Source organism: Mizuhopecten yessoensis, unplaced genomic scaffold, assembly GCF_002113885.1.
Source record: "Mizuhopecten yessoensis strain PY_sf001 unplaced genomic scaffold, ASM211388v2 scaffold11125, whole genome shotgun sequence".
In the NCBI taxonomy this organism is placed as follows: Eukaryota; Metazoa; Mollusca; class Bivalvia; order Pectinida; family Pectinidae; genus Mizuhopecten; species Mizuhopecten yessoensis.
This window is the reverse complement of record NW_018408892.1, coordinates 138,997-151,032: the sequence shown is the minus strand read 5'-3', so window position 1 is coordinate 151,032 and position 12,036 is coordinate 138,997. Positions and strand designations below refer to the sequence as shown.

At 34.4% G+C, this 12,036-nt stretch overlaps 1 protein-coding gene across 1 annotated transcript in view; it reads right to left on the bottom strand.

Moving 5' to 3' along the window:
• Positions 1-3,597: 3,597 nt before the first annotated feature.
• LOC110466228 (PCTP-like protein) overlaps positions 3,598-12,036 on the bottom strand; it is a 19,965-nt gene continuing 11,526 nt past the window's right edge. Inside the window, exons 3-6 of the mRNA XM_021522615.1 lie at positions 9,712-9,815; positions 7,049-7,166; positions 6,176-6,228; positions 3,598-5,005 (exon numbers count right to left, since the gene is read on the bottom strand). Of these exons, the coding sequence (XP_021378290.1) occupies positions 4,796-5,005; positions 6,176-6,228; positions 7,049-7,166; positions 9,712-9,815 (485 nt within the window). The 3' untranslated portion in view covers positions 3,598-4,795. The remainder of the gene's footprint in view (positions 5,006-6,175; positions 6,229-7,048; positions 7,167-9,711; positions 9,816-12,036) is intronic.

Here is a 12,036-nt window from a genome sequence, read left to right as displayed (position 1 = left end):
GATTTCCCCCCTATCTATGCACTGCAACAAACATTTAGTATATGGGAGATTTCCTCCCTATCTATGCACTGCAACCAACATTTAGTATATGGGAGAGTTCCCTCCTATCTATGCACTGCAACCAACATTTAGTATATGGGAGCTTTCTTTCTTATCTACACATCACTACCAACATTCATTTTATGCTATTTTCACATGTTCTTGTTGAAGTGGTCCATATGTGGCACAAAAACCTGGTATTCTGCAATACACAAACACATTTTTGGGTCAACCTAATATTTCAAGCTCAAAATGCAGTTTTTGAGTTTTGTAACCAAAAAAAAATTAATAATAAATTAAGCATTGAATGTGCCTCTCTTACACGTGAATCAAATCTTAAAACATATCCTAATATATCTAGGTCAATCAACCTAAGTTTATGTACAAATATTGCAGACCAGCAATTGTAAGCTGTTAGGTTTTCGCTACGCATGTCCAGACCCCTCCACCTACACCTGTCAAATATTATAAAGGCCAGCCTCATCCATGAACTCTGCATGGCGTTTGCTTTCTTGTTCAACCAGTTGAAACAATTGGACTGGATAATTATGTGAAACCCTGAAATCGATATTATCTCCCCTATCTACTCACCGCAACCAACATTTAGTGCTACGAAAGAGCCTTTATGACAATTGTTCCCTAACAGCTGTACATGTATCTGCAAAACCACCATTTTTGATAAATTGTGTCTAGATACACAACTTTTACTAGGAAAATTATTGAAATATAGAGATAAAATATGAAATAAATAGACAATACAATGAACAATATAAATACAATGTACACCATATGGAGACAATGTGTCCCTATATTTCTGGTGAATGCCCCTAACTCGGATACAATCAATGTGTACTATTAATGGCAGAGTACATCTCGATTGTAACTCTGTAATTAATCAACCTTGACTACCTTTTTCAAAATGGAAGCACATCATTGGCTAAAACTTTATATTTGTAATGCAAACAACTTGGGGAAATCAATAATCCAAAGAAAAAAAATCCTGCTTTTTACTTGTAGGTCTGCAGATGAAGAATTCACAAAGGACTGTTTATGCAGTTAAACCAAAGACCAAACCATATACAGCCAGCATTTCTTAGATTGACCTGTTATCACAGTTTAAATTTAAAAAAAAAAATCATCCTTGCAAAAGACCGCAAATTGAACACAAGGTAAACAAATCTGAATATTATTTCTATAGATTGAGTACCTTTTGTTGTGAAAAAGTACATAAATTATATGGTCTAGTGTTATAACTTTGGATTAAAAAACGAATATATGCAAATTTAACATTTAATATTCAATGTCATGATCCTATCTGTAAATCATGATAGTATATATCATTAAGTCATCATAGGGTAGGCATCTTATATTATATATATACAATATGTATAAACACAGTTGAACTGTTTAACATACAAAATGTAAAAATTTCATGTTCAGGTCATAGTTACAGCAATCTTTGGCCACAAGTATTCCATCCTCCATCCTCCAGGGGTTATGCCCACTTTTGCCCCCCAGCACCCCTGGAGTATTGATGATACAGCAGGTACCTTTTAAATAGTCTTCTTTACAGGACAAAACTTTCAGGGATTCATTACCTATAAATCTCCATGCTTATGATAATAATAATATCCCTTTCATTCACCACACTCGCTTTCAACAAACTACATGTACTTTCATGAAACCATGACATACCTGGTAACAAAATCTGAAAAATTGTCGATAAGACATTTTTTTTTATGAAAATTTGAATTCGGTTTGGAAAAATTACACAAATGAGTGTGTAGTAGACCATCCAGTACAAGTGTACAGTTCCATGAAGGGTGTAAAAGATTGCAATTTAGGGCAAACAACAAGTGATCAATGATTATTTTTGTTTGTGTTTTACGTCCTATTATCAGCTATGGTCATTTAAGGACGTGCCAGGTTTCGGTGGTGGAGGAAAAAGCCGGAGTTCCCGGAGAAAAACCACCGACCAACAGCCAGTTCCTTTGCCTCTGTCCCACGTAGGTCTCGAACCCGCAACCCAGTGGTGGAGGGCTATAGTGGTAGCAGAAGTTCAGACGCCTTAACCACTTGGCCACCTTTAAAAACTTTGAAATTACTGTTTTTTTAATTTCGAATACTGCCCAAATACTATTATGAAAATATTTATTTATATTTCTAATTATTGTTGCCCAGGTAACAAGTTCAAATTTGCATAAATTAGAAAAAAATGAATATTCAGTGAATATTGTGATATTTTGCATAATTGTTCTCCTAGAAACTGTAGAGTGCATGCTTGAACAAACTTAATATCAATGGATAATGTGTAGGCATCTGTCATACATCTTTAGGAGAAATATAAAGTTTGTTCAAGAGTGTGCTCTATGGTAGCTAAGAGAAAAACAAGGTGAAAACCTGTCAAAATTGACTGAATAATCAAACTTCAATAATTTATGCAAATATGACCTGGTTACCATGGCAGCCAAAATTGAAAACACAAATAAATGTCTACATAATTGTACTGGGGATGTATTCAAAATTAAAGAAACAGTCGTTTGAAAGTTCTATTGCAGATTTTTAATTTTGATGGATTTGGGAGCCAAAAAAGGCCCAAACCCATACATAGTCCTTTGATTGTCCAGACAGTTGGTACATGTAGCTGTGGCAGTGTGTTATTTAACGACTAAGGGAGTTCAGATGGGACTAGAACCATTTACAAACATGAAGATGTGTTTAGATGCAATTATTACAATTTTACCTTTAGGTTCTTTGAAACACTTGATCTTTGCAATATACAAACTCTACTACTATAATATCTACATAATAAATAAGCATGGTCCCTTTTCATGTTTATGATTATCCATAACTTTATAAACATATTTTATGCAATTTTTCAAAAAAATATCTTTATTAAAATTGTTTAATGAAGTGAATTCAACCTTTTTACATATTATTGTGATTGTGATGTCATGGAGAATATTTATTATGTCATCAATTTTGTTAACTGTGATAAGGACATGATTGTATGTACATTTATAAACAATGTATGTAAGTATACATATTTATAAACAACATATGTATGCATTGCAATGTACCTATGTCCATGCATAAAAATCATATACAGTACATGCATAAACAGTGGATGTACATGTGTGTTAATGTTTAAACAATGTATCTATGTCCATGTATAAAGAAGTATATTGTATAAACAATGTATGTAGGTACATAAACAATGTATGTATGTCCATGTATACAGAAGTATACTGTATGAACAATGTATGTAGGTACATAAACAATGTATGTAGGTACATAAACAATGTATGTATGTCCATGTATAAAGAAGTATATTGTATGAACAATGTATGTAGGTACATTAACAATGGATGTATGTACATAAACAATGTATGTATGTGCATAAACAATGTATGTAGGTACATAAACAATGGATGTATGTACATAAACAATGTATGTATGTACATAAACAATGTATGTATGTACATAAACATTATGTATGAACATAAACAATGTATGTATGTACATAAACAATGTATGTTTGTACATAAATAATGTATGTATGTCCATGTATAAAGAAGAATGTATGCATGTACATAAACAATGTATTTAGGTATATAAGCAATGTATGTATGTCCTTGTATAAAGAAGAATGTATGTAGGTACATCATAAACAATGTATGTATATACATAAACAGTGTATTTAGGTATATAAACAATGAATGTACAAGAACATGGCATTAATATTGTATAAACAATGTACGTAGGTACATAAACAATGTATGTAGGTACATAAACAATGTATGTATGTACATAAACAATGTATTTAGGTACATGGCATTAGTAGTGTATAAACAATGTATGTACATCTGTTACAATGTTTGTATATATTGTATATTATGACATTTTTCATGACCTATTAATAGTTTCAGGTGTAGTTATGGAGATGTGGAACTTCTCCCAAAGATGCAGAATTTTGGAATTTGGAGTCAAAACCGAGGCCTACCGTGATTTTTGTAAAAGGTCACACTGATACTGCAAGTGCAACAATAATGTAGATTTTTTAGATGTTGAACAATTCAAATAAGGACATCTTTGGAAAAAACAGAAACAAATAATATCAAAGGTATGTCGTGAAATCAAAGCAGTCTGCAAAACCTCCACAGCAAACCTATTGATTATCTCCATGGGGTGATTTCCGTTGCTGACTACGTTTTGGCGATAAATGTTCTACCGTTGATTGAAATGACAGTTTGATGATGTCACATGTTACACTAAAATGTCGTCACATTTCAGCAAGTCAGGGACAAGCTACTAAACATTTTTAACTTCCTGAAATAGACGTCATGAAGTGCAGTGGTGTAGGTCAAACATATCCTACTTGATACACACTAGATTAACGTTTAACATATGTAGTGGCGGAAAAAATAAAGGTCGAACCTTTTTTTTACTCAATTTTCAAATTATAAACGAAAATTTCAGTACAATTTTTTAAGATTGATTTTCCATTAGGTGATTTTCATATCCAAATACTAAAACTTTGACATCAGATAAACACTTTTAAAACAAAGATGATAAAATTCCTAGACTACATTTCTACAAGATAAACTTAATAAAACTACACACTCACTACCACTCCTCTCAACGTGATGACGCGTAACCCTAACGACCTTGTGTTACCGTGACGACCTCAATGTGAGATCTAGCTATGTACAGGTTGGTGTAACAATAAATAGACTGATCTAACATTCCACAATCCTCATACATCGTCCTCGTTGATCTCGTCCTCCTGTATAGAACTTTCGTCTATGGACTCTGTGGAGGTGAACTCGGAGGCAGGCTTGATCTGGGTCATGTCAAGTCTTGGTAAGGACATTTGCTCAGGGTACAGCCAGGGTTTCATTCGCGGGTTATTCATGCTCTTCCATGCTTCGTAGTTTTTGCATGCTTTGTAGATCCTATTTATTACCTGTATAAACATTAAGTAATACATGTTAAAAATAATGATTCTATATCATAATTCTTAACTGTCTCACCAGTCAAAAACAAGTCATTCGAACTGATATGTCTCGCCTATGCCCCACTTTGACCATCAATGCACATATCAGAGAAACTCAGACTTAAACGCAAAAACTTCATGTTGATGGAGATGCTGACAAATCAATTGACATTACCTTATAGACACAATCTACTCATTTGCAGATATTTCCCCTACAATTTGGGTTGAAATCTAGTCACCCAGTGTTTAAACTCATTCACCCCTGAATTTTCATAATGAACTATTCCAGCCTCTGAATAGGAAGAGTTCAAATGTGTCTTCAGGGGTGAATGATGAGTTAAGGAATAATCTTGTAAAGATTTACTTAGTAATATATCCCTATTGGACCCTTCCTCTTTGACCCTTTAGTAATGGGGATATATTCATTTTAACACATCCTTTGTTCAGGGGTGGTACACATACCAAATTAATTCAAAATCTCCTATATTCTAAACTATTAAACTTTTGAATGAAATGATGTCAGATCCTTTGAGCAACGTGGACAGATAAGCAACACACTACTAGCACTATCAACTTCACTTTGGGCTGTGATAGACAATCACTACTGCAGTATATAAATATGACATTCATTAGCAGGTGACAGTGAATATTGTCACCCCGAGACAACCATTGTCCCCCGAGGCGAAGCCGAGGGTGACATTGGGTTTTTGAGGGTTGACAATATTCACTGTCACCTGCTAATGAATATCATATCTATTTTGTTACACCAAAAGTCTTTGTAGCTCAGAAACGGCAGCAAACCTCGATTATGACATCTTGTTTGTTGATAGTCTGCTGTTTACAATCGCTATCACACCGGCGCTTGATAAAATTGGCTGTTGTCGTCAAACGTTCTTGTGAAGACCATTACAGTGGGGAAACGAAGCGATGAACGCACATTTTTCGCTCATGTGATATTTTTCACTGTCTCATGACATTCTCACCCGCGCCCCTTAAAACCAATGTATTTTCGGAGGATGACAGAGATTTTTGTTCAACTTTCTCCCAACCAACCAAATAGCTAGAAATTCACTTGAGGTGTAACAACATAAATTATCTAACCTATATATGTGGTCAGCTGGTTCAGTAACTCGACCTTACCTTTGGAGCCAGGATCTGTGTAGCTTTATTGACCGCCCACACAGGCAGCTTTCCTAAAGGACAAAAAATCATTGTATTTTATTCAATGAGGTCAAGGTACAATACTGAATGGCAATACATGTACTCATGATTTATCCCATACTTAAAGGGTATTCTGCTACAAAACTGTAATACCAATATCCTTTTTTAGAGAGTTCCAAACTTATACCCTATAGTATATCAGTTTTTTCTTAACTAAATTTTACAACAGCCTATTCCTGTATGAATTGGGAAAATATAGCATTATTTTCATTTAAATTGGGAATATATTCCTCATTTTTTTGTCATTTTTGGAAAATAAGGCATTTTTAGCCATGGGAAATAGCCTGTATCCGGCTGTAATACTAAGCAAAAACATTACTGTATATAAGTTTTGATAATGGCCATAGGATCCTAATGCAAAGTATGAGCATAATAGGAAAACAAATTTATACAAATCATATATTTGTTATGTAGCATATAGCCTTAACTAACACTTAATTTAATGTCATGAATACATGATTAGGGGTTATGAAACAATTACTTAATGATATATATACGTTTATTAGATTACAATATTGAAAAATTAAATCACTGTTATTTTAACTAAGAGATTTACAGATTCAAATGGATTATTCACTTAATTTCATTTTCGCCTACACACCACAAAATATTTAGTTTGTACAGCAAACTGAATTTAGTGAATGAATCTAAACTAGATATGATGAAGTGGGAGTGATAACCTTTATCTGATACAGACATTGTTGGATAAGATAGCGATGGACACTGTTTACTTATTGTCACCACATGTACAGTAGTTTTGGTCAGTCGGTCAAGATATTTGGGCATACTGACCTTTGGGGTCGGAATGTGACACGTAGTTCAATTGGCAGGTGAAAGTGTCCTGTTTACGTATAAGGAAGCCAGTTACATGGGATACACCTCGGATGAACCCCTTCCTGGCAGGAACACTCTGTGTGAAAATATAATGAACAATCAATCAATCAAATATATAAGGACTTATACTTCAACTTATTCATAAAGGTTAAAATGTATCTACAAATTAAAGTAGCTTTTTTAAAGATTTTGAGTGATACCCAAGTTAGGGAGTATTCAGATCGGTGACATGTGGCTTATCTATGTAAAAACTGTGCGACATCGATGACAACAATGGTCGCACATGAGTACTACCCGCTATTCTGTATAGTTAAATGCGGTTGATGTGAAAATAGATCAATTTAAGCGAGTTTCGTGAAGCCATTATTGCATCGCCGATAGCCATTCTCAATAAATAATTACGTAATTTCAGTACTCAAATTGTGTGTTCGAACAATCCGAAATGTGTGTAAGCAGGGTTCGAACCATCACTAGGTTTACCGTAGCCTCTATCACATCACAGTACCAGGTAATAATTAGCCAATCAGCATCCAAACTTTTATGATATGGTGTACAGTGTTACGTAGTAACTATCACATATGAGAGGATGTGGGACGTTAACCATGTCAGTCTGATATGACCCCACTGTTATATTTTCTGCTCAGAAAGATTATCTTGAGAATAGAACTCTGCCCCGACATCAAGTGAAGAGTGCCTGACATGACAAAGTCTTCGTTTGTTCATATTGCATGGTGCCAATGTGTGTTTGTTACTAAGCCTTCGTTTTTTTTTAACAGTTACATGTACACCAAACGGTTCATAGAACTAGAACACTGACAGGTCAGTAAGGGCCCGCGCCGTCTTGTGGCAATATATCCCCCATAATCATCAAGAAGCAATCTGCCCATATAGCTGAGCTTGACGATTGACATTTGGACTTTAAAAAAAAGGAAGCAAATTAATTTTACATGTATTATGATGCGAGTCTTGTTTCTTTCCACCTCCATGTTTGCTGTGCTAACAGAAATGTAAATACCTGTGCAATACTCATTTGTTGGCTTTGATTTGTTTTATTTCACCTTAAATACCTTCCCCCATCAAGAGCCAGGGTCAAAGTCAGAGATCCACTTTGTCTTTGACCTTTGGACTCAAATGACCTTGATCTTTAACCCAGTGACCCTGATCTTTGGTCAGATGACTTATTCTTTAACTCCGACCAACTTTGCTTCATAATATCATAACAAAATGTTCATCAGTAAAAAAAACTTGACCTTGAACCTTTGGACCCTGAAACCTGGACCTTTGGTCAGTTGACTTTGTGGTTTAGAACAACTTAACTTCATAACAACATAAAAAAAAATGTTCGTCAGTAAAAAAATACAACATTTTACCTTGACATTGACCCAGTGACCTTGACCTTAAGTCAGTTGACTCCTTATAGAATTCCGACCAACTTTGCTTCAAAATGTCATAACAAAATGTTAATCAGTGAAAATATACAAAATTTGACTATGACCATTGACCAAGTGATCTTGACCTTTGGTCAAATGACTCCTTGTTTAATTCCGACCAATATTGCTTCAAAGTGTCATAACGAAATGTTCACCAATGAAAAGATAATAAATTTGACCTTGACCTTTGATCCAGTGACCTTGACCTTTGGTCAGTTGACTCTTTGTTAAATTCTGACCAACTTTGCTTCATAATGTCATAACAAAATGTTCATCAGGGAAAAGATACAAAATTTGACCTTGACCTTTAATCCAGTGACCTTGGCCTTTGGTCAATTGACTCCTTGTTTGATTCTGATTAAATTTGCTTCATCATGTCATAACAAAATGTTCATCAGTGAAAAGATACAATATTTTACCTTGACATTGACCCAGTGACCTTGACCTTAAGTCAGTTGACTCCTTATAATTCCGACCAACTTTGCTTCATAATGTCATAACAAAATGTTAATCAGTGAAAATATACAAAATTTGACTATGACCATTGACCAAGTGATCTTGACCTTTGGTCAAATGACTCCTTGTTTAATTCCGACCAATATTGCTTCAAAGTGTCATAACGAAATGTTCACCAATGAAAAGATAATAAATTTGACCTTGACCTTTGATCCAGTGACCTTGACCTTAGATCAGTTGACTCTTTGTTAAATTCTGACTAACTTTGCTTCATAATGTCATAACAAAATGTTCATCAGGGAAAAGATACAAAATTTGACCTTGACCTTTAACCCAGTGATCTTGGCCTTTGGTCAATTGACTCCTTGTTTAATTCTGATTAACTTTGCTTCATCATGTCATAACAAAATGTTCATCAGTGAAAAGATGCAAAACTTGACCTTGACCTTTGAACCTTATGACCTTAACCTTTGACCTTGACTTTTTTACCTCAGTGTGTATTTTCATGAACTGAACATCTTGACCAAGTTTCATGTATATCAGTCAATTAACATCAAAGTTATCAGCCAGGAACAAAATTTGTGGACGGACGGACAGACAGACAGATAAAGTGATAACTATAGGGCACCCGTATCTCCGATACGGCCCCCTTATAGTTGAGGACTAAGAACTGAATCTAGAAGCTAGCAAATCACAGGTGCACTGATGTCACAAAGTCTCTGTTCTTATACTTACTGCATGATTTACAGAATGATTGAGGATATAGAATTCTGACCCTAGGTCAAGCCAGGAACGCTGAGTTACAAAGTCTCGGTTCTTCAGAGGGGAAGGACATTTCACTGAAAATAAGAAACAAATCCTTTGTTTTAGAATAGGAATAATTAAAACAGATATCAGAAAAAAAAGTTTCACTGAAAATTAGAGACAAAATCTTTAATTTAGTACAGGAATAATTAAAAAAAATATCAGGGCAAAGAATAAATAATTATTTATTTGTTATTTATGGTGACGACACTATCGCCACATTAGAGTCCAATATACTACATGTAGGTAACTATCGGGCAATAACAGCTGATATAAACCCATCCCTGGTTACCAATCCAGTTGGACTCCATACTGTGAAAATGGTTCAAAGTGACAATTAGTCATCAGGGAAAATCCTGGAAGTTGATCATGAGAGCAGTGGTCCTTTTCAGCAATTTTTTGTCAGTGCATGTATAACAATTAAGAGGGACCATTCTTTGTAAAATTAAAAGAAAATTGGAACATGGAGGGGTCAATTTCAGTTTTGAGGGATCAATGGCCCCCTGCAGGATTATCCCTGGGTCATAAACAATGTGCTGTGTACAAACCTAGTTCTAATCAGCAAATCTTTACTGGTGAAGGGCAAAACCCCACGCTGTCTAAGCGTAGTGTGTGGGTTCCCAATGACAGTTTTACCCAATGCTGTGTAACTAGCACCCGCTTAAAAAAAATTATTCCATTTTTCTGCATGCTTTATTATAGTTGTTTAATTGCTTCCTTTAAAAATATCAAACAGGGAAAATTCAACTCAGAATAATCCATTTTTAGCCATGATGCCAGCGATCTCCATTATCTAGGTCTTTGAAAAACGTTGTTTATTTCACCAGAAATGACCTAGTCAATAGTGAATACCCTAAAGCTTGGTCTCCAATATTGGATGTTTTACAAATTAAGGAATCCATATCTCCCAAAGGCAGTAATTAACAGTCTGTAATACATTCTGGAAGTGAAGCCGATACCAGCGGTGACACTAAACCAGTATTATAAATAATGAATCAAGTCAAGTAATCAGTGAAGATGTTGAGGTTCGATGTGTAACGAATTAACTGTCTATCATACAATAGTCAGCGGTGACACTAAACCAGTATTATAAATAATGAATCAAGTCAAGTAATCAGTGAATTCGTTACGCATCGAACCTCAACATCTTCAAATGATACTGTACACATTTAAATTTAGAACAACTGCGAGAAAATGTTTTTAGATGATAGCTATAGGACGACAGAACACGTTGTCTCAAGCAATCAACGACATGGAATTTCACACAAATTAGTTAAATGTTTTAATGAAAAGTACAAACTAATCACAACACCTCCATGATCATTCGCATCTAGAATATTTTGTATTTCCCTTTAGTTCACAAGCAGTTGTTATATGGTCAACGTATTATGTTGTGAATTTTGTTACGTAAATACAAACCAACTCTTAATCCCTTTAGTGTGATTATATCATAATTAGTTCTTAAAATCAAAAAAATATTGGTCAGTTACAATTGGAACACACAGAGGTATACTGATGTAAACACTACATTGTATTACAACTATCAAATAATGGTATTAACAGATTGATATAGTGTTAGTTGGACCTAGTTCTGACTATAAAATGTAAGGTATGGTCAAAAACTTCCTTACAGGTACTTTGAGAATGTTTTATTGCCATTATACTTATAATTATGAATTTTATGATTGTTTGCCTATCTCAAATGTTCCAAATCTCCTTTTATTCTTTTGTAAATAATTTGTTCATCATTCATATATGATGTAAAGAATATATAAAAATATGTTGTATATTTTTATTTTTTTTGACATTTCATGAAATACAGCCCTGAAAATACCTGTTCAATGATAGTTTGATATTTTAATATTAAACTATAGTTTATATACAATGAGTTTGCCTTGCTGCCTATGTTTTCTGTTTTCTGTAATGTAGGTCGTATGTATTTATGTAGTTGCCAATTAGCATGTATGTTAATGAGAGTAGAGGGATGCTGCTGATTGACCAATCAGCGTCTGCCTGAGGGAATGCCCTGTTAGGGATTTGGAGCCCCCACAGCATAGTTTTCTGAATCATTGAAGGAGATTGTTGTGCATTCCCACCCGCCATCCCCTTCAGCACCTGTAATTGTACTGTTTATTCATGTAATATATATATATAATCTGTACTTTATATATGATTGTAATACCATATACGTATGCTATAACATTACTTTGGTGCTTTGGTTTTGCTATACCCTTAAACTGTCATATGAATGTCATC